Below are 20,275 nucleotides of genomic sequence, written 5' to 3' on the forward strand. Positions count from 1 at the left end.
CATCGTCAAAGCAGGTCTGTGTTGATGATTCTCACGAATCTGGCACTAATACATGGAGAGTTGAACTGGCTGCTTCTGTGTCATAGGACTGTTTTACAGCTTTAGATTGACTGTCGAACCTTTGTGGCAGTATCTTCTTCATCGTCAGTTGAGGTGGCTTATTTGGAATGTCAAACAGTATGAGTACTGCATTCCACACGAGTTTGTTATTGTCTGCGTTCATGAACTGGTTTTGTTCGAAATGTAGCGAACAAAACCTAATATTATTATACAGGTAAACCGGGTGTTTCTTCATAAGGTCTTCTCATCTGCTATGAACTAGCCATTTTTTGCTCCTAAAACGAAACATTCATCATTTATACACATACAGTTTGCAAGTGAATCCTGACGATACACTTTAGTAACATGATGGTATATACCTCTCAGGATCCTTAGGAAACCTGAAAAAGACAGCTGTGGTGTCTTCTTCCTACTGCTGCTGCAATTTATTGCGCTACAAACGCTCCCGATGGTAGAAACCATTGTGTAAATCAAAATAAACAGTCACTATTCGATTTCACGATCGCGCCGAACTCACAGTTCAACCTACCGGCCGCTTGGGGCGCTGCTGGCGCTGAAGGCAACAAAATTTAGGCGAAGTGTCGCGACTGTTATGTTAGACTGTGGTATACAGTATACACTGAACTCTGGTGGTAAAAATTAACTCTGGTCAAAGATATTTGAATAATATATCGGTAAACAAACGCTTTGTGCGTCTGCTATGGTCTTGTGTTCTGTAATGTAGTTCACAATGTTTAGGGCTGTAAGGAAAGTACGATTATTATGTAAGAGATGTGAAGCAGTATCATATATTACAAAAGAAGGTAAGTTTTATTGATAATGCGTAGCATAAACGTTGCGTGGCGGTAAAACGAAATAATCAGCCTCATGGTGTTGGTATGACGTACTACACTGTTCAACTATTGGCGACTATTAGATTTAAATCAACCGGTACATCACGTCGTGGTCAATATAAGAGTATAAATAAATTCAGGTACTGGAATCAGAAGAAAAGAACTGCCATTCAAATTCGTTCACCCACTTTATATCGCCAGGATATAGCAACTATGAAGCAAACAAATCCTGGCAGACGTCTTCTCCATCTTCTTGGTCACATCACTAGAATGAAGATAAAGTTCACATAATGCAGATGAATAATGAAGGATTCAAGACTTGTGAGAAGAACTGAAGCTTGTTAAGAGAAAGTTGCTTGAACTTTTGTCTCCATTTTAAAGGAACTGATGTATTACTTGTTTTGAAGGGCTCTGGGCCCACTCCTCACAAATCTCAGTAGCTACTAAATTACAAATGGCTGCTGTCATCACATGCTGAAGAAAATTTCTGAGTATGTTATATGCAATTGTTAAATATCTCTTGTCTATTGTACAATCAAATATTTGAAAACGGGATACAAAAATATGGCAAGTACCTTGCCAAGAGGCCCCCTTTTAATTAATCATTGATTTCTATGAACAGTATTTTTACTTTTGTTATAATGTAAATCCTTTATGGTAAATCATTTATGTTAACACTAAAATTCTGCTAAAATTTAAAGACATCTGTATTGCCATTCTGCTTCCCTTTCTGTTGAAACAAAGTAATCAATACACTCATTTTGCATTTCTTCAGTTGACTGTGGCCAATTATACATGTTCATGGGTTCCAGTGCTATATTAGCTTTGGCCCGTCTGTCTTTGTACATTCTCCTTTTTCACACAGACATTTTTGTACCAGTATTGACAAACAAAACTTGTGCAAGTTTGAGAACAACTTCCCGCAACTGGCAAAATTGGCAAGTATTTGCAGCAAGATGCAAGAAACTCTTTCCACTAATTTACAGAAGCTACTTCTGGAAGTTGAAAAAACTTGTGGAACTCAACTTGCTGAGGATGTTGACAAGCCAAAGAATTTGCAGGCGTGGCTTCTGAAAGTGATGTGCGGAAGTTTGTGTTCTAGTAGACACACACCTTAATAGTCAGATGATATTGGAGCTATATTTAGCAACCAACCAGATATATTTCCTTGAGGTACACTTGACGCTACTTTCATTTGAAACTGTTATCTGATGATTTGGAAAACCTTCTAAACTGTTTAAATAGTCAATCAAAATACAATATTATACTGGAGGTTTCAATGTTAATTTCGAGAACAGCTGCACAAAGGGGCAGAAACATGTTAATCTGCTAGAAACATAGTAGGCCTATATGAATGCAAATGCAGAGGATGCCACCAGATACACCAGCAGAAATGAAACTAGTATTGATCAAATATTCACTGATAAATCAATATGTACCAGTAAAGCTGAGGTATTGGATACAGTTCTCTCTGATCATCAAGCATTTAAATTAATTTTTAAAAAATCTCATAAGGAATGTAACTGAGAACTACGTTGAGAGAAGATTAATTAATGATGACAGCATTAGGGTCTTTAATATCATGTTTTAAAAATGGAAACTGTGATACAGAAACCAATGGTTCTGTAGATATAAAATGCAGTATGTTCTTGTCTAATTATATAGACTGCTATAATATTTCATTTCCTATGAAAATTAACAAAAAATCAAATATATGGATTATAAGTGAAATCAAATAGTCATCAGAAAGTCTTTGAATGCTATATAAATGTGAAAAGCAAAATACTACCTTGAAACCACACTTGAAGTACTATAGGAAAAAGTAAAGGGAAGCTGTAGTTGCGGCAAAAAAGAGAAGCACAGTGATTCCTAAATCAGAAAGAGAAACAACAAAATGAAATTAACGTGGAAAGTTATTAATGATTATACAGGCAGACACAATAAAGCAAGTAATAAAATCACCTTAAAACACAGAAATGAAATTTTGATTATCTACTTCTCTTCTGTTACTATATTTAATTATCATTGTATTAATGTAGCACAAAACTCCATCACAAGTAAATTTAATTCAAAGACAAAGGTAGAACCTCCAATAAGTGAAAGGCCCAATGTACCTGTATCCAGGATGGTAATGTTTACCACTCTGTGCGTGTGTTTTTATATATATAGAAAGGATGTGGGTTTTAAGGGAGAGGGTAAGGAGTCATTCCAATCCCGGGAGCGGAAAGACTTACCTTAGGGGGAAAAAGGGACGGGTATACACTCGCACACACACACATATCCATCCACACATATACAGACACAAGCAGACATCTCACAAGCAGAGATATTTAAAGACAAAGAGTTTGGGCAGAGATGTCAGTCGAGGCGGAAGTGAAGAGGCAAAGATTATGTTGAATGACAGGTGAGGTATGAGTGGCGGCAACTTGAAATTAACGGAGATTGAGGCCTGGTGGGTAACGGGAAGAGAGGATATATTGAAGAGCAAGTTCCCATCTCCGGAGTTCGGATAGGTTGGTGTTGGTGGGAAGTATCCAGATAACCCGGATGGTGTAACACTGTGCCAAGATGTTCTGGCCGTGCACCAAGGCATGTTTAGCCACAGGGTGATCCTCATTACCAACATTACCATTCATGCGAATGGACACACACACACACACACACACACACACACACACACACACACATATATATATAAACAAAGATGATGTGACTTACCAAATGAAAGTGCTGGCAGGTCGACAGACACACAAACAAACACAAACATACACACAAAATTCAAGCTTTCGCAACAAACTGTTGCCTCGTCAGGAAAGAGGGAAGGAGAGGGAAAGACGAAAGGATGTGGGTTTTAAAACTCTTTGTCTTTAAATATGTCTGCTTGTGTGTGTGTGTATATATACACCCGTCCTTTTTTCCCCCTAAGGTAAGTCTTTCCGCTCCCGGGATTGGAATTACTCCTTACCCCTCCCTTAAAACCCACATCCTTTCGTCTTTCCCTCTCCTTCCCTCTTCCCTGATGAGGCAACAGTTTGTTGCGAAAGCTTGAATTTTGTGTGTATGTTTGTGTTTGTTTGTGTGTCTGTCGACCTGCCAGCACTTTCATTTGGTAAGTCACATCATCTTTGTTTTTAGATATATATTTTTCCTATGTGGAATGTTTCCCTCTATATATCCCTTGGTATTTATTAATTTACCACAACAATTTTCAAAGTTGATACTATATTATTTGGTGACAATACTAGCTTCTTTATAAAAGGAAAGAATGATTATGAGTGACAGCAAAAGACCGATAAAACCGTAGAAATGGCTGAAAAATGATTTAAAGATAACTGTCTAATTATTAAAGACAAGAAAACTGTATGGATAAATTTCAGCCATATAAGGAACAAAAATAGGTCCAACATAAAGTTTACATTAGGGAATAGCCAAATTCAGCAACAGAATCACATAAAATTTTAGAATTGTAAGTGGATGGACATTTAAGATGGGAAAAACATATTATTTATTTAGCGTATGGCTCATAACATCACAGTAAAAATTACAGAAACAACACGATTTAAAAAAAAACACATATGTATAAACAGAACAATAAATAACAGTTTGTATATAAGGACACCACTAATTGTAAATTTCCATTCACAGAAGAGAAATCACAAACAAACGTCCAGCTTAGATAATATATAGTAGATTGCCTCTTGGGTCACCATTAGGAAATCCTGTGGGTCACCCTCATATGCCCTTAGTGGGCATTCCTGCATGATGTGTTTGACCGTCTGTCTCTGCTGAGACAAGCGGCCGAAGGAAGCTTACCCCATCTGTGTAAGGAGTCTTATCAATTTATATAATGAGGGAAAAACGTATAGAAATGCTTAACAAAAAATTTAGCCAATGGTGTAACATATTAAGAATGCTTAAAGATTGTTGCAATGTTGAAACAGTACTAAATGCTTGCCGTGCCTACATGCACAGTCTACTAACATATGACATACAATTCTGAGGAAATACCTCTTTTGTTAAGCAATCTTTTTAAACTTCAAAAGAAAGCTATTAGTTTAATAAAGGATTTTGCTTACAGAAAATCATATAGAGGTATTTTTAAGGAATTAAAAATCATGACCATGCCATCTATATTTATATTTGAAAGTATAGGCTTCATTAAGAGCCGTAGAGAGTTTTCAGTGTTGAACAGTGAGTGCCACAGTTATCAAACAAGAGATAGGGATGACTGTCATAGGGATGTACACAGTAAATCTGAGTATCAGGACAGTGTAGTTTATGAGCCAAAATCCTCTGCTGTGCACTGCCAGATAATGTAATATAAATACCAAACATTAATCTCTGTAAACAAAAGTTCATAGTTATCAAAGTATTCATAGGCAGAACTAAACTCCTTTCACTAATGTACTCATGTGTCTTAAATATGTACCTGTCTTCTGTGCTATTTATGTGGATATGAAATTCCACATGTTGTTATGCCTCTTTAACTGCAATATTTAATACTTTAGTAAAATTGACCAAGATATTGAAGTGAGTTTTCAGCAATATGTCTATTTTCTCTAATTTTATTTTGCTTGTGCCTCATTAAGTTGCAAACAGTTTATGTTACTACAGTCCTGAAGATGTGTTCATAAGAAAGGATCTTGCCTTGATGTAAAATTACAAGTTACTTTGACAATGTAATTGAACTTTGAATGTAATAAAATGGGTGCTAAGTAAATAAATGTTTGATAGTGTCTTCCCCATTAAGAGCAGTGTTCTGGGTTAATGTGATATTTTCAATCCAACAGTATACTTGTTTCATTATTTTGAAGGAACATGTTTTACAAGCTAAACAATATTGAATTGTAGTGAAGGTTTCCTGAAAGTCAACAAATGTATCATCAACCTGAACTCTTACCATCTACAGTCTTAAATTTAGTGAATAAATTCTGTCTACCGTACCTGCCTAGTCACTCAACTACATTTCAAGAGTAGACATTACAATGCATTTTCTTTCTAAAAGTAGTTGCTGCACTGCTTTTTGAATTGTACAAATTTTACTTGGCAGAAAATTCCAATTGTTCACTAGCTTAAGGATAACCTATAATTATGTTAGTCATGTTTGTTCAGATATTTTGATAATTACCATAGCGTACTCATTATACTACACCACTTTCACAGTTTGTATTTTGAAATAGACAAAAATATTTAATTGGTAGATGTGTGTTTCAGAAGTAGTATTGATAATTATTGGCCACATTAACTACTAGCAACTCATAGTAAACCTTTGCAGAAAATAATTTACTCAAGAAATGTTTAGTTCGTAAGAGAAGCAACTCATTGGTTATGGAACTTCATCTGTATTTGGAAGGAGCAGGATTGTAATCCCCATCTGTTCACCATTATGTAGATTTTCAGCTGTTACAATATATGATGAATGCTGAAATTGTTCCTACAACAAAGCCATGGCCGATTTCCTTCCCCTTTCTCCTCCTATCCAAGCTCATGCTTTTAGTGGTCTTGGGGTGTTAAACTATCAATTTCTTTCTTCTCTAACTTCTAATTTCTCTGCTGGAATAAAATACTGAACCAATCAACATTCTGGACTGCCAAAGGGTCTTTGCAAAGAATGTGGTAGTGGTACCATAGTTTTGTCCTGAGAGGGAAATGATAATTTCTAAAACAAATCACTACTTGTAGGGCACTATATTTGGCATTTGGCTCACATTTGTAAATAATCTTTCATTGCATTCGTTAAATTCCAGGATTTCAGCAAGACGTTTCTGTCCACTATAGACGTCCATATTGACAGAGAGTTTTCTCATGTTGCAACAAAAATTATTGAGAATCATTAATGAACAGACTTTCAGCAGAGATACAGAAAATGTTGAATGTACAGGTTGTTCAGTTTTTACTTCTTGGAAAACTTATTCATCAATAATGAGAGAATGAGCAAAGACAATATGTGAAGCAGGGTTCAAAATATTTGTGTATGTAGACTTGTGAAATTGTGCTGAAAACACACACTTGACAGCTCTCATAATGCTGTGAAGAGGGCTTTGAATTAATCTGGAGAAAATGTAAGATCATTTCCTATTAATCAATTACAATATATTAATAGAGGCTGAAATAATTTTCTGATGTGGCTGTAGACTGAGCACAAGATACTCATTGTATAAAAAGCATCAAATTAGTTTAATTATGTATGGCTGGAAATTTTAGTTAAAGTGTCAGAGCGCGCACGTGCGCGCGCGCGCCCACACACACACACACACACACACACACACACACACACAGGAGTTTTTAGTGATGGGCAAATGTAGGCCTAAATAAATAATTTTGTTCCTCATTCATTAGCACTTTTGTACAAACAAACAAACAAAAAATGCACAACATAGAAATAATTATCAGAGTAGACTAGTAAGCCATTCTGTACATGTATATATGAATTAGTTATCTTTTTTGTATGTTTTCTTTCTATTAGACTGACATGTCGAAATGATCTATGAATGAATAATTAACCAAGTAACAAATAAGTACAGCTTCCTAGCCCTGTCCTGATTATATGCCTTTCCAGAGTACACGAGTATATATTTTGAGACCTAGAAATAATCTTCGCTAGATACAATCTCACGCTGCAGCAGTAATTCCCTCCGCCACACACTGTCAGGTGGCTTGCGGAGTATGGATGTAGATGTAGATGTAATTTGTTTCTAAATGTAAGTAAAATACATGGTATTGGAAAGAAGCCAGCAGCCTGATACTCCACAACATTTGCTTTATGTGAATTGTCATATTTTATAAGATACATTTTTTTCTAAGCATCTAATTTCACCGTTGTTGCTTTTAGCTTGTTTTACCTCAGGTAGTACTACCATTCTATAACAATGAGTTTTTATACAAAAATCTTGAGGGTACTGCTTGATGCAGCCATGGCACTTGAAAAGCCACATATCAAGCCGCCACCCCCCCCCCCCCCCCCCACCAACACTTCCCCTGAGTCCTAAATGTCTGGCGAGTATCTCGGGGAGCTCAAGTTCTTTGTAACCATAAGCTCTGGGCATGTTTCAGTGAACACCATATGGCACAGTGGTGGAAGGTTGTGTGTCAAGGGGAATGGGGATATTACCTCATCTGCGCAGATTGTGAGGATGGTAGAAACCTCTATAAAAGACCCACAGTCTCTAGATCTGCTGCACACTGATGAGACGTGTGACTTGTGGAGAAAGAGTCATTAGCAGGCAATCTCAGTTGTATAAGCCTTACCCAGGCAATTGAGAGTCTGTCTTGGTGGACCTATATGTTCCTAGCTGCTTGGGGAAACACTGTGGCGAATCCACTCGGTACCTTTACTCCCAGTGTGATGTGTGTATCACCATAATCCTCATGAAAATAATACTGCATTTAGTAATGGGGCTCAGGGAGTCTTCAGTCAGAACTTGTTTGTAGTGCTCAAGAGGGAGGAGGGATGTGTGAGAAAGTGTCCCCTTTCCATATTCATAAAGCATAAGAAGAGCTTCCTGGTACCTTAAAGTCCGTTAAATGGATTTTAAATGGTACAATGTTGGTTGAGACTATCAGGGCAAAGCAGGCGGGACCTCTTGGGAAGTCACAAAAATTAAGTGACTATGACATAATTGTTGAGTTACACAATGCCCTCAGGTCAGGCAAGGATGTGGTCACATTTCATGATATTACGGGCATAGACATCTCAGAACTCAAAACAAGAATGAGCATCACAGGGGATAGTAGATGCGGAACAAAGGATGTGAAAAATTAATGGAGTGATTGAGGAGACTGCTACCTTCCCTGTGCCCTTCAATTCTCCACCACTGCTGGAACACACCATGGCACGATTCCTCCGACTTAAGGTTCTTACTTGCCTAACCCTATGATTGCTACAAATGCTAGCTATTTCGCCATACATGGTGAGTTGTGGACATGATGCATGAAGTGTGGAAAGGCAGCCCATGAATCTGGAACTGACTATCCCTCTCCAGCAATATGCATTTAACTGTCGTGAGAGCTACGCAGGCTGTGGCGGAGACTACCCAGTTTCCTCAGAGGAATGCAAAATTCAGAAAATAACTGATGAAGCAGATTCCCTGTGCTGAAACCAGAAAAGAATAAAAGGCGACAAAGCCTCCTATCTTTACCTCTTTATATGCTTCCTTTGCAAAGAAATCTGTTACAAAGCCAGAAGTTTTGAGGGAGGACAAAGTTCAGTGTCCCATTATCCATCATCCGTACCTGTAGGTGCATCTTGTAGTGGTACATATTGCTATAAAGCATAGCAACATGTCTCACTTTCCTTTTACTAGACCGTTGAAAGCTGTGTGTGTGGAAAACGTGACTTAATTAGCAGTAGAGTAAAAAGCATCTACTGTGCCCAGATATGATGGAATTTATGTGCAGATATGAGAAAGAAAAATGTGGGCACATCGCAGGAAGCAGCAACGGATGTGTAATTTGAACTGGCCAGTGACGGGTCGCTTGCACTTTGCAGTGATGCTTTGGGAGTGCTGTGGACTCCATAGAAGAAAGGGGCCTGATGACAATGGCCAAGCACAAAAGAAAAATGAATGTTGTTATATAGACTCTATGCCATGCTGTCTGGAGTTAAGTACGGACTTCTGGTTTTGTCGAAGCATTGAAGCATCATGTATGAAATGTCTGAAAAGCTTTGTTAATTAATAGTTGTTGTGAGTTTATAACTTATTTGAATATAGAAGAATTATAGAGACAGTGTTTTGTGATTTCATAGTGAGTTTATTTAAATGCAGAAGCTCTCTTATAGCCCTCACCCCACTGCAAGTGGAAACAAAGTCTGTGGTTAAATACGTGGCACTTAATAGCAGGACCTGAAATACAAGAGAAAACAAGATGCTGACCAGGAAATTTGGAAAAGAATGTAACTATTATTACAGGAGAACGAGTGAAGACTTGACATCTCACAATATATAGATTACTTTGAAGTCAACTCACAATAAGGAAAAAACCACCTCAACCAGTACTTGCGAAATCAGAGAGAGTAAATATATGAGATGTGTGAGAAAAGTAATGAGACTGATTTTTTATCTATTGAAGTTTTTATTGTTTTCGAACAACAGTATTGTCCCCTTCAAAGTAGTTCCCTTTGGCAGCTGTACAGCAGCAGAATCATTGTTCCCAGTCTTAGTAGCAGTGCTGAAAGGCTACAGCAGGTAGGGCGTTTAACGTGTCGGTCACATTCTTTTGACTGTTCTCCAGACTCCAAAAATGACATCCTTTTAAGAATTTTTCAATTTCAGAAAAAGGAAAAAGTCACAAGGTCTTGTGACATGGCATTGCCATGATGCAGCATCCACTTGTCTGCAATGTCTGGTCTCACTCAAGTCACCCTTTTCCTGAGCCCTTCAAAGACATCTTTGTAAAACATATGGTTGACAGTTTGTTCTGGCGGAACAAATTCTTTGTGCATAACAACCCATACTGTCAAAAAAGCAAATTGTCATTGTTTTGATCTTTGATTTGGTCATTTGAGCTTTTTTCTTTCAAGCAGATGTTTCAGTGCCTCTCCTCACTTTGTCTCAGGATCATACTCAAAAATCCAGGATTCATCACCTGTGTGATCTCACGACTGAACCATTCGTGGTCATTGGCAATTGTCTCAGAAAGATCAAGGCACATGTTTCTTTGATTGCCCTGCTCAGTTGTGAGGTTTTACGGTAACATTTTGGCACAACCTTTTGCATGTGCAAATCTGTAACGTGGCACTATGGTACCATGACGTGTGTTCAGCTTAACACATTAGGAGTGACAGGAGCACGTGGGGGAATTGAGCATTCTTCATTGTTCATTCAAAACAGTTTTAAATTTATTGAGCCACAAAATTATTATTATTATTATTATTATTACAAATGCAAATTGAGCACCAGATAATTGTTGTGAATTAAAGTGATTTTAACAAGGGATCAATATTTCATTGGAACAAATGTAGAACAGAAGCATTTCACGAAGTAGTTGCAATTAGATAAATGACTCGACTCAAACTCACTAGATTCAGAAACCATAGTACAATGATGAGTATGCTTGCAGAACAAAATCTTTAAATAAGTATGAAACCTGAGCATAGTGCAACACTAACCCAGTTTTTCCTATAAAAACTCATCCTAACAGGACATTGGTACACTACCCCTTCACCACAGTGTCCTGAACAGGGCAGGAAAATTCCTCAATATCTCAGTGCACCCAGTGTGCCTATCAAATCCAATTGCTGCCTGTTAAATGCCCTACAGCTTCCTATTGCGTACCTTGGATAGTTTACAAATACACCAATATCTGGAATATCACTGGTAGTCCAACAAGGACATAGTACAACCTGAGTCAAGCAAGGCACATACTGTCTCATTGTTGAGGTAAGTGCAAGCAAAAGGCAAGGAAGGAACTTTACACCCACCATGTTGTTACAAGATCGCAGAAAGATATATCAAGCTGAGCATCTACCTTTATCCAACTGTTCAAAATCTTCTCTTGGGGAGCATGGGAGTTCCGAGCAAAATGTCTGAGTTCATCGCAACAATAGCAAAGCCCTTGCATCCTCCTGCCCTGGTCTGAGGTGTTAGGTTTAGCATGAGAAACCCAATGATATTAGTAACCAAAATATCTAGGCTTTGGTAAGTGACTGGTTCTTTTGAAAACAAAATGTGGGAATGATCCTCGGGATGAATTCCTTGTACAATAATACTAACTCCATATGCCTCTGATAAATTCACATTTAAAGCAATCGCAGTGGTGTGCACTTCATTTATAGACTTAGTCATGAATTCCACAGTGCGCTGAACACGAAAAATATGCTGATTGATTAAATCATTCAGAACTCTTTCAGAGAGCCGTTCTCTTAAAATGCAGGTACGCAATTCTCGTACACTGCAATGACTATCTAAGACAGTTGCTGAATGAACCTTTACACAAAGAGGATATCACATGAAAAACTACTATACCTCCCAAGGAATATTAAAAACACTGAGCTGCCTTTCCAGGTTGACTGAAAACACAAAACCTTCATTAAATAAGGTATAGCATCAATTGCTAAATAGTATATTCCTTGTATAACCCTGCAAAGGGGATTCAGAAGCTAGGTGAAATGACCAGAATCATAGCATGTTCATACACGCCTGGTGGGCCTTGGTCCTGATCAGTCAGTGCTTCCACATAAACTCCTTTTCCCACTCTAAAAGCACTTAACCTCATCTGGAAGGCCATTACCCCAATGAGTAATTCTCTAACTCTGCCTTTTAAAGAAGGGTCAGTCATTACCAAACTTAAATCCTTAGTGCAATTACTTGAGTGAGTATTCTGTGCCTGAAACCTATAGATTTGGGACTGAGAAGGGGAACTGACTTCTAAGAAGTTGATATTCTTTCCCAAATCACTGAGAGAGGCCAAACATTATTCCTGTGTGGCACTTACCTGCCCAATATGATCTGGCATAATTTCACTGGGAGTGCGAGTACACTGTGAGTACATATTCCATATGTCACTGTCTTCAGACTGGCCACGAATCATGAACTCATACCTAAACTGCCCCTTGCGCAATACATCCACCCTGATCACCTGATGCAGTTCTTCTATGTCGGTCAGAGAAAATGTGCAGACATCAACAACTGGTAGTCCCCGAGGCAAGGACAGAGTGAACCAAAACCTGAAAATAATAAATATAGAAACAAACAATGCTCAGTGGACCGGAAGTCCCAAAAAGAAAACAACAAAATCAAGCGCTGCCATCAGAATGTAGCATGGCATTATGGTATCAAGGCATGTGCTTGGATTAACACATTAGGAATGGGGGACCACTGGGAGGAATGAAGCATTTTTCATTTTTATATATATATATATATATATATATATATATATATATATATAAAAGCGCTGGCAGGTCGATAGACACACAAACAAACACAAATATACACACAAAATTCAAGCTTTCGCAACAAACTGTTGCCTCATCAGGAAAGAGGGAAGGAGAGGGAAAGACGAAAGGATGTGGGTTTTAAGGGAGAGGGTAAGGAGTCATTCCAATCCCGGGAGCGGAAAGACTTACCTTAGGGGGAAAAAAGGACAGGTATACACTCGCACACACACACATATCCATCCACACATACAGACACAAGCAGACATATATATTTCTGCTTGTGTCTGTATGTGTGGATGGATATGTGTGTGTGTGCGAGTGTATACCTGTCCTTTTTTCCCCCTAAGGTAAGTCTTTCCGCTCCCGGGATTGGAATGACTCCTTACCCTCTCCCTTAAAACCCACATCCTTTCGTCTTTCCCTCTCCTTCCCTCTTTCCTGATGAGGCAACAGTTTGTTGCGAAAGCTTGAATTTTGTGTGTATATTTGTGTTTGTTTGTGTGTCTATCGACCTGCCAGCGCTTTTGTTTGGTATATATATATATATATATATATTGGCCACGACATCTTGGTAGATGGTTGTTGCAGTGTCTGTGTGTTTATGGGTTGCATTTTTTATATGACTTGTCAAGCCAATGGCAGCATGGCATCTCTTGCCGCAATTGTCACAAGTGTATCTGGCTGCTGAGGCAGGAGCAGTGGTAGCATTGCGAAGCTTTTTCTGCCTTAATCTGTCATGATAGGTAACAGAATTTGGCAGGTTTAGGATTCCTTAGTTAAGAAAAATGCGTGCTTGCATGCACACACAGACACAGACACAAATACACACGCACACAAAATAGTAAAATTTACAAACAGTAAAAGATAAAAATACCAAACATAATTGGCAGAATACAGACAGCAGTGGTGCCTTTAAGAAGTGATCACCAACAGTGTATCCTAAGACCAGTCAAGGCTTCCAGATTGTAACTGCCTTCTATAATGCAATAAAACTCTTTAAGAAAAGTGAGAAAATGTGTATTACAACAACCCATTTTAATTTAATTGAAAAAAGATTGCTTTGAGACAGGTTCCAACTTTCAATAAATTCAAACATGAAATACCAAAAAATGGGAAAAAATTACAGCTTGTGCAATAGCCTGGACATAACTGGACATTATAACTTATAAAGTACGGCCAACAGGTGAACACAATAAAACAGAGACACTTGGCATTAGAAGCCCAAAGCGAAAACAAATGACATCCAAGAGGGAGGCTGAGCATAGCGTTGCTAGATCGACATGAACGCGTCAAAGACGCATTAATAAGCAATACGGGCAGGTGTCAGAATGAAGAAGGTACGACCAACAGGTGAACACAATAAAACACAGACACTTGGCATTAGAAGCCAAAAGTGAAAACAAATTACATCCAAAAGGGGGAATGAGTATAGCATTGCTAAATTGACATGAACGTGTCAAAGACGCATTAATAAGCAATATGGGCAGGTGTCAAAAGGAAGAAGAAAGTGATGCACCCCAACAGGACAAACAGATAAGCTGCCGAATAATATTCCGAGAACAGTGCTAAACATTCCACTGCTCAGATATGAGGAAAACCACTAACACATGAGGATAATTACGGCGCTCACTCAGTCTTAATGTGTCCAGCAGCAGCAAGGCTTTGTTCTCCAGATAAACCAGCATCAACAGAGAGATCTTGAAAACAGAACATGTGACATGTCCCCTGTTCAGGAATGTCCTCCTTGGCACGTTTACATTGTTTCTCCTGACTTGCCCAGCGATCTCCAAACAGAGTCCTTCCATACCCAGCACCTTGTAGTTAAATCAGATTGCCAGTGACAGCTGCATAGCCTGCTATCTCTAAACAAACCAAAGAGAGCCTCATTTTGCAACACCACAGACATACTCGCGAGTCTGTCCCGAGGTATTGACCTTGCAGCGTGGCTCAAAATCTTTGATCAAAATTTGATGTACAGTGAAAGTGTTTAAGTTTAATAGGTCATTGTTCATCCTTATTGTTAAATGTTGATCTGATCTCACTAAAGCACACATGTTGGACATTTTTGTCGGTATTTGTATTTTAAGACCGCCCTGAACGAGGTTCATCTTCATGTTCACGGCCTTCCAAAAATGATTTGTGTCAGCGAAAAAACTTATGCCCTTGATAGAGAATGTTCCCCGTAGGCCTGTTTTAAATTCTCAAAGGTTGTCCTAAAGGACTCCCCAAGTTTAACAAAACTTGATTGCATAACATCGCTCTACATTCCATTGTTCTGTTTTTCATAACACACAAAAAATCTCAACTTCACTGATGGCACTCTCAGAAATCACCTGATTGCTTTACTGGGCTGAAACTCAGACTGAGGTTCTTGAGTGGACGAAGACTCCAGTCTACACAAGTAGAACAACACAGCATTGCTAGATAGCTCACAGTGTTAGTTGTCTCATTACTTTTCTTGCACACCTCATATAGCAATCGAGACAGCTGTGGCAAAAGAGTGTTAGAACATTTCCACAGTAAGCATCAAGAAAGTGCCCTAAAAGCAGAGAACCTCTCAACTTTCCACTTTCCCATCATCATCAAAAGTAAAGAGAGTGGCTAAAGGTCATGGCTTTTGGATCTAAAGCTGCACTGGGCACCACCAAGTGTCGTTATGGCACGCGTAACTGATGAGGACATCATCAAGGTGGTAGATGCCTCATCACCAGGCCCAGGCAGCCCCTCTACTCCTTCTCACTCTAGAAATGCCTCAGTGCCTGGGCCAAAGAGAGGGGTAAATCGAAACTGTGCCACTGAAATGTCTCCCATCAGTTGAGTGGAATATGAATGGATACAGGACACGTTTGGAGGAATTGAGACTCATTGTACAGGCGAGATCTTTTTGCCTCTGTCTTGGAGAGACTCATTTTAAAGAAATATGTGCAAGTACTTGGAGGCTCTCCCATCCACAAGAAAGACAACCTTACTGGTGACAGGATGAAGGATGGGTAGCATTTTTCGTCAAGGACACATTCGATTCCACATGTGCCCGTTTCACTAGGCATGGCCTGCACCTCAATAGGTATGGAAAGGGGAGGCTGGCATAGCTTATAGGTGACAGTGTAGTGGATGGGGGTGGGATCACTCATGGAAAAATTCCAGCCGGCCAGAGTGGCCGAGCAGTTCTAGGTGCTACAGTCTGGAACCGTGCGACCGCTACGGTCGCAGGTTCGAATCGTGCCTCGGGCATGGATGTGTGTGATGTCCTTAGGTTAGTTAGGTTTAAGTAGTTCTAAGTTCTAGGGGACTGATGACCTCAGCAGTTAAGTCCCATAATGCTCAGAGCCATTTAGAAAAATTCCTGTTGTAGTTGGTGTTAGAGCAGCACCTTTTTCGATTGAAGTCAGCTGGTAGGTATACCTGTTTAAAGGAAGTCCCCCTAACTAAGGAATCACCTTCAGAGGTGGTCAGGTAGCCAAGTAGAGAAGGAAGCAGCATATTTCATCAAAATAAAAGAGGTATTAGATACAAAGTTAGTGAACTGCTTATAGATATTGACTCTGACATTATTGGTATATCAGAGCACCACTTAAATAATTTGACAATTCAGAGGCTTCCTTTACCAGGATACAGATTAGCTGGTTGTTTTTCGAGGAGTTCCTTGCGAAGTAGAGGAGTGGCCATCTACATATAAAAACAGTATTCCGTTTGAGTCCATAGATGTATCATGGCACTAAACTGAACAGATATTTGAATGTTGTGCAGAGGCAGTTGAATTTAGTGAAACTAAACTTCTAATTATTGTTTTTTATAGACCCCCTAACTCTGACTTCAGAGCATTTCTGCTCAAGCTAGAGAGGGTTCTTGATTCACTTACAGGAAGTAACAGAAATTAGTTATATTAATTTTGTATATGATTGTGCAAGAAAAGTGATGTTGGTAGATCTCCTAAACTCATATGATCTGATGCAGACTGTGTTTCTTCCAACTAGGGTGCAGGGGAATGCTGGCACAGCCATGGACAGTGTTTTTATTCTTTCTTCATTACTAGAAGGGCATTCTGTTAGCAAAAAGGTGAATGGTCTTTCAGACTGTGAGACACAAGTTTTAACACTAAAAGGCTTTTGTACTCAAACAAATGTCACATATAATTACAAACTGTGTAGGAAAGCTAATCCAATGGCAGTAGCGAGTTTTTTAAACCTCTTCAAGGAACTATAGTGGCAGGGTGTTTATAGTGCTGATAACATAGATGACAAATATAATGCTTTCCTTAACACATTTCTCATGTTTTTTGAGAGTTGCTTTCCATTACAACATTTTAAACAGAGTTTTAGCAGTAAAAGGCAGCCTGGGTGGCTGACTAGTGGGATAAGGATATCATGTAGAACAAAGCAAGAATTACATCAAAATGTTAGAAGTAGTCACAATCAAGCTACAGTAGCCCATTACAAACAGTATTGTAAAGTGCTTAAAAATGTTATTAGGAAGGCAAAGAATATGTGGCATGCAAATAGAATAGCCAATTACAGGATAATATAAAAAGGAAGTGGCTAGTCAGCAGCACAAGGTTGAAAATATAAAGTCAGTTCATAGTAAAAATATTTCTGTTGCTGATAAGTCAGATATATGTACAGTATTTAATGATCATTGCTGGTGAGTTAAATAAAGACTTAGTTTCTGCAGGGAATTATATAACTCTCTTGGAAAACGGCTTTCTGAGACATGTCTGGAATACTCTTCTGTGCTACTGACAAGGGAGAGATTGAGTCAATAATTAAAACACTGAAGACTAAGGACTCTCGTAGATATGATGGAGTGCCTAGCTGAATATTAAAGTGTAGTGCTGCGCATGTTAGCCCCGTACTTAGCCATATTTGTAATTTTTCCTTTAGGAATGGTCATTTCCCTGAATGTTTAAAGTACTCAGTAGTAAAGTCACATTATAAAAAGGGAGAAAGGGATAATGTAGACAATTTTAGACCTATTTGTATGCCGTCACTGTTCGCCAAAGTTATTGAAAAGGCTGTGTATGTAAGGATAATTGATCATTTTATATCACATAATTTGTTATCAAATGTACAGTTCAGCTCTAGAAATTGTTTAACAACTGAAATTGCTATATTCTCTTTTCTCTGTGAGGTACTGGATGGATTAAACAAAAGGTTTTGAATGCTAGGCATATTTTTTGATATACTAAGGCATTTGATTGTGTTGATAACAAAATATTGCTCCAGAAGTTGGACCATTACGGAGTACAGGGACTAGCTCACATTTGGTTCACTTCTTACTTTATCAACAGACAGGTCATTATTCACAAGGTTGAGAATGACTGTGACGTGAGGTCTGAGTGGAGTACAGTCAAATGAGGGGTGCCCCAGGGATCAGTGATAATCCTAAAATATTTCTGTTTCCTGATGACACTAGCGTGGTAGTAAAGAATGTTATGTGTAACATTTGCTCTGTTTCAAATAGTGCTGTTCATGACAGAATTTCGTGGCTTGCAGAAAATAAACTAATGCTAAATCACACTAAGACTCAGTTTTTACAGTTTCTAACAAACAATTCTACAAAACTTGATGTTTTAATTTCACAGAATGGGCATATGATTTGTGAAACTGAACAGTTCAAATTTCTAGGTGTTCAGATAGTAAGCTGTCGTGGAAAGCCCACGTTCAGGATCTTGTTCAAAGATTTAATCCTGCCATTTTCACTACTCGAACGATATCTGAAGTGAGTGATCGTTCGACACGAAAAGTAATGTACTTTCCTTATTTTCATTTGCTTATTTCGTATGGTATTATATTTTGGGGTAACTCTTCCCATACTCAAAGAATATTTTTGGCTCATAAATGGACAGTTAGGGCAATAAGTGGTGTAAGTTTGCGAACATGTTGTCGACTCCTGTTCACTAGTGTGGGTATTTTGACATTGCTCTCTCAATATATATTTTCTTTTGTCATTTCTTGTTAACAATATCAGCTTATTCCCAAGAATTAGCAGCTTTCACTCAGTTAATACTCGGCAGAAATGCAATTTGCATTTGGATCGCACTTCCTTAACTCTTGTGCAGAAAGGTGTGCAGTATACTGCTGCATCCATTTTCAATAAGCTACCCCAAGAATTCGAAAATCTTAACAGTAATCCACGTACTTTTAAATTGAAACTGAAGCGTTTCCTCATGGGTCAATCCTTCTATTCTGTTAGGGAGTTCCTTGAAAAATTAAGCTAATTCGTATGTTATACTGTTGATTGTGTTTACTTAAACTTATGGCTTGACTTTTTTTGGGTTCATAAACATTTCATTTTATTTTTTATTACTTTTACGTTGTAATTTCATGCATGACTTTGGAGATTTGCTCCTCAATTTGTTCGTATGGACCTAGATGTGTAAATAAATAAAATGTTCCAAGCAATTGCTGTTATACCTACCGCCTCATGAGCCCATTAACAGTGAGAGCCTCATGCAGCTTATTGCTGAACTACCCTGTCCCTTTCTCATTTTAGGAGACATTAATGTACAAAGTGCACTATGGGGATTTAACACCACTTGCCCCAGGGGTTGGGTACTTGAGGATCTGACATGAACCACAGAAATCTTATTGATGAACATGGGTCAAGCTACACGTTTCAGCACCCCTACAGGGTCATCTACAGCCATAGACCTTTCTTTGTGCTCACCTGCTCCTACAGACAACATTCGATGTGAAGCGGATGACGACCTTGTGGCGGTGACCAGTACATCTGCCAGATGGAGCAAATCACGGAATTAAACCACTGAGATGACTTTTCAAAAAGGCTAATTGGTTACTTTGCAGACTATTAGTTCTTTTCATGGAATGTGTAGGCATCTAGGATTGTGGGGATCACATTACAGCCATGATTCACCATGTTGCTGATGTATCCATCCCAAAGTCGAAGGGACACATGGGAAGCAGCTTGTCCCTTGGTAGAATGAGGAGTGTCATTGTGCAGTCAGGGAAAGAATGATTGCTATGCGAAGGTTCAATCAGTGTCCTGTAGATGTGAATCTTGCAACATTTCAAGTGACGATAGCAAAGGCAAGGAAAATAATTCAAGAGAGTGAAAGAGGTCTTGGCAAGAATTCCTGAACTCCAAAAGTAGAGCCACACCCACAAGAAAAGTATGGGAAGCCATTAGGAAGATCTCAGGGCACAACTCACGAACACAACAGCAGCTGTATGAATGAAGCGTGTCTCCCATTGTAGCCAAGTGTCATTGCTTAGACAATAACTGAATCTTATCAGAACATTCCATCTGACACCAGCCAGGATTCGGCTTTCATTGTTATCAGGAGACAAAGAGGGAGGTTTGGTTTTGGTTTCCATTCCGTCAACATGTAGGAATACAACCAGCCATTCTCTCTTTGGGAGCTGGATTCTGAATTGTCATTCACTTGTGGTACTGCGCCTGGTCGCGATCTGAAAGCGTACAGCATGGTGAAATAGTTGATCCAGTAGTCAAGGAAGTCCTCCTTCAGCCCATTAATGATATTTGGGTAACA

At 38.7% G+C, this 20,275-nt stretch overlaps 1 protein-coding gene across 1 annotated transcript in view; it reads left to right on the forward strand.

Annotated features, from left to right (window-relative positions):
• The first annotated feature begins 719 nt into the window (after positions 1-719).
• Positions 720-20,275, forward strand: part of LOC126259972 (28S ribosomal protein S27, mitochondrial) — a 56,726-nt gene continuing 37,170 nt past the window's right edge. Inside the window, exon 1 of the mRNA XM_049957098.1 lies at positions 720-863. Coding sequence (XP_049813055.1) covers positions 791-863 — 73 coding nt within the window. The 5' untranslated portion in view covers positions 720-790. The remainder of the gene's footprint in view (positions 864-20,275) is intronic.

This window comes from Schistocerca nitens, chromosome 5 (assembly GCF_023898315.1).
Source record: "Schistocerca nitens isolate TAMUIC-IGC-003100 chromosome 5, iqSchNite1.1, whole genome shotgun sequence".
Classification (NCBI taxonomy): domain Eukaryota; kingdom Metazoa; phylum Arthropoda; class Insecta; order Orthoptera; family Acrididae; genus Schistocerca; species Schistocerca nitens.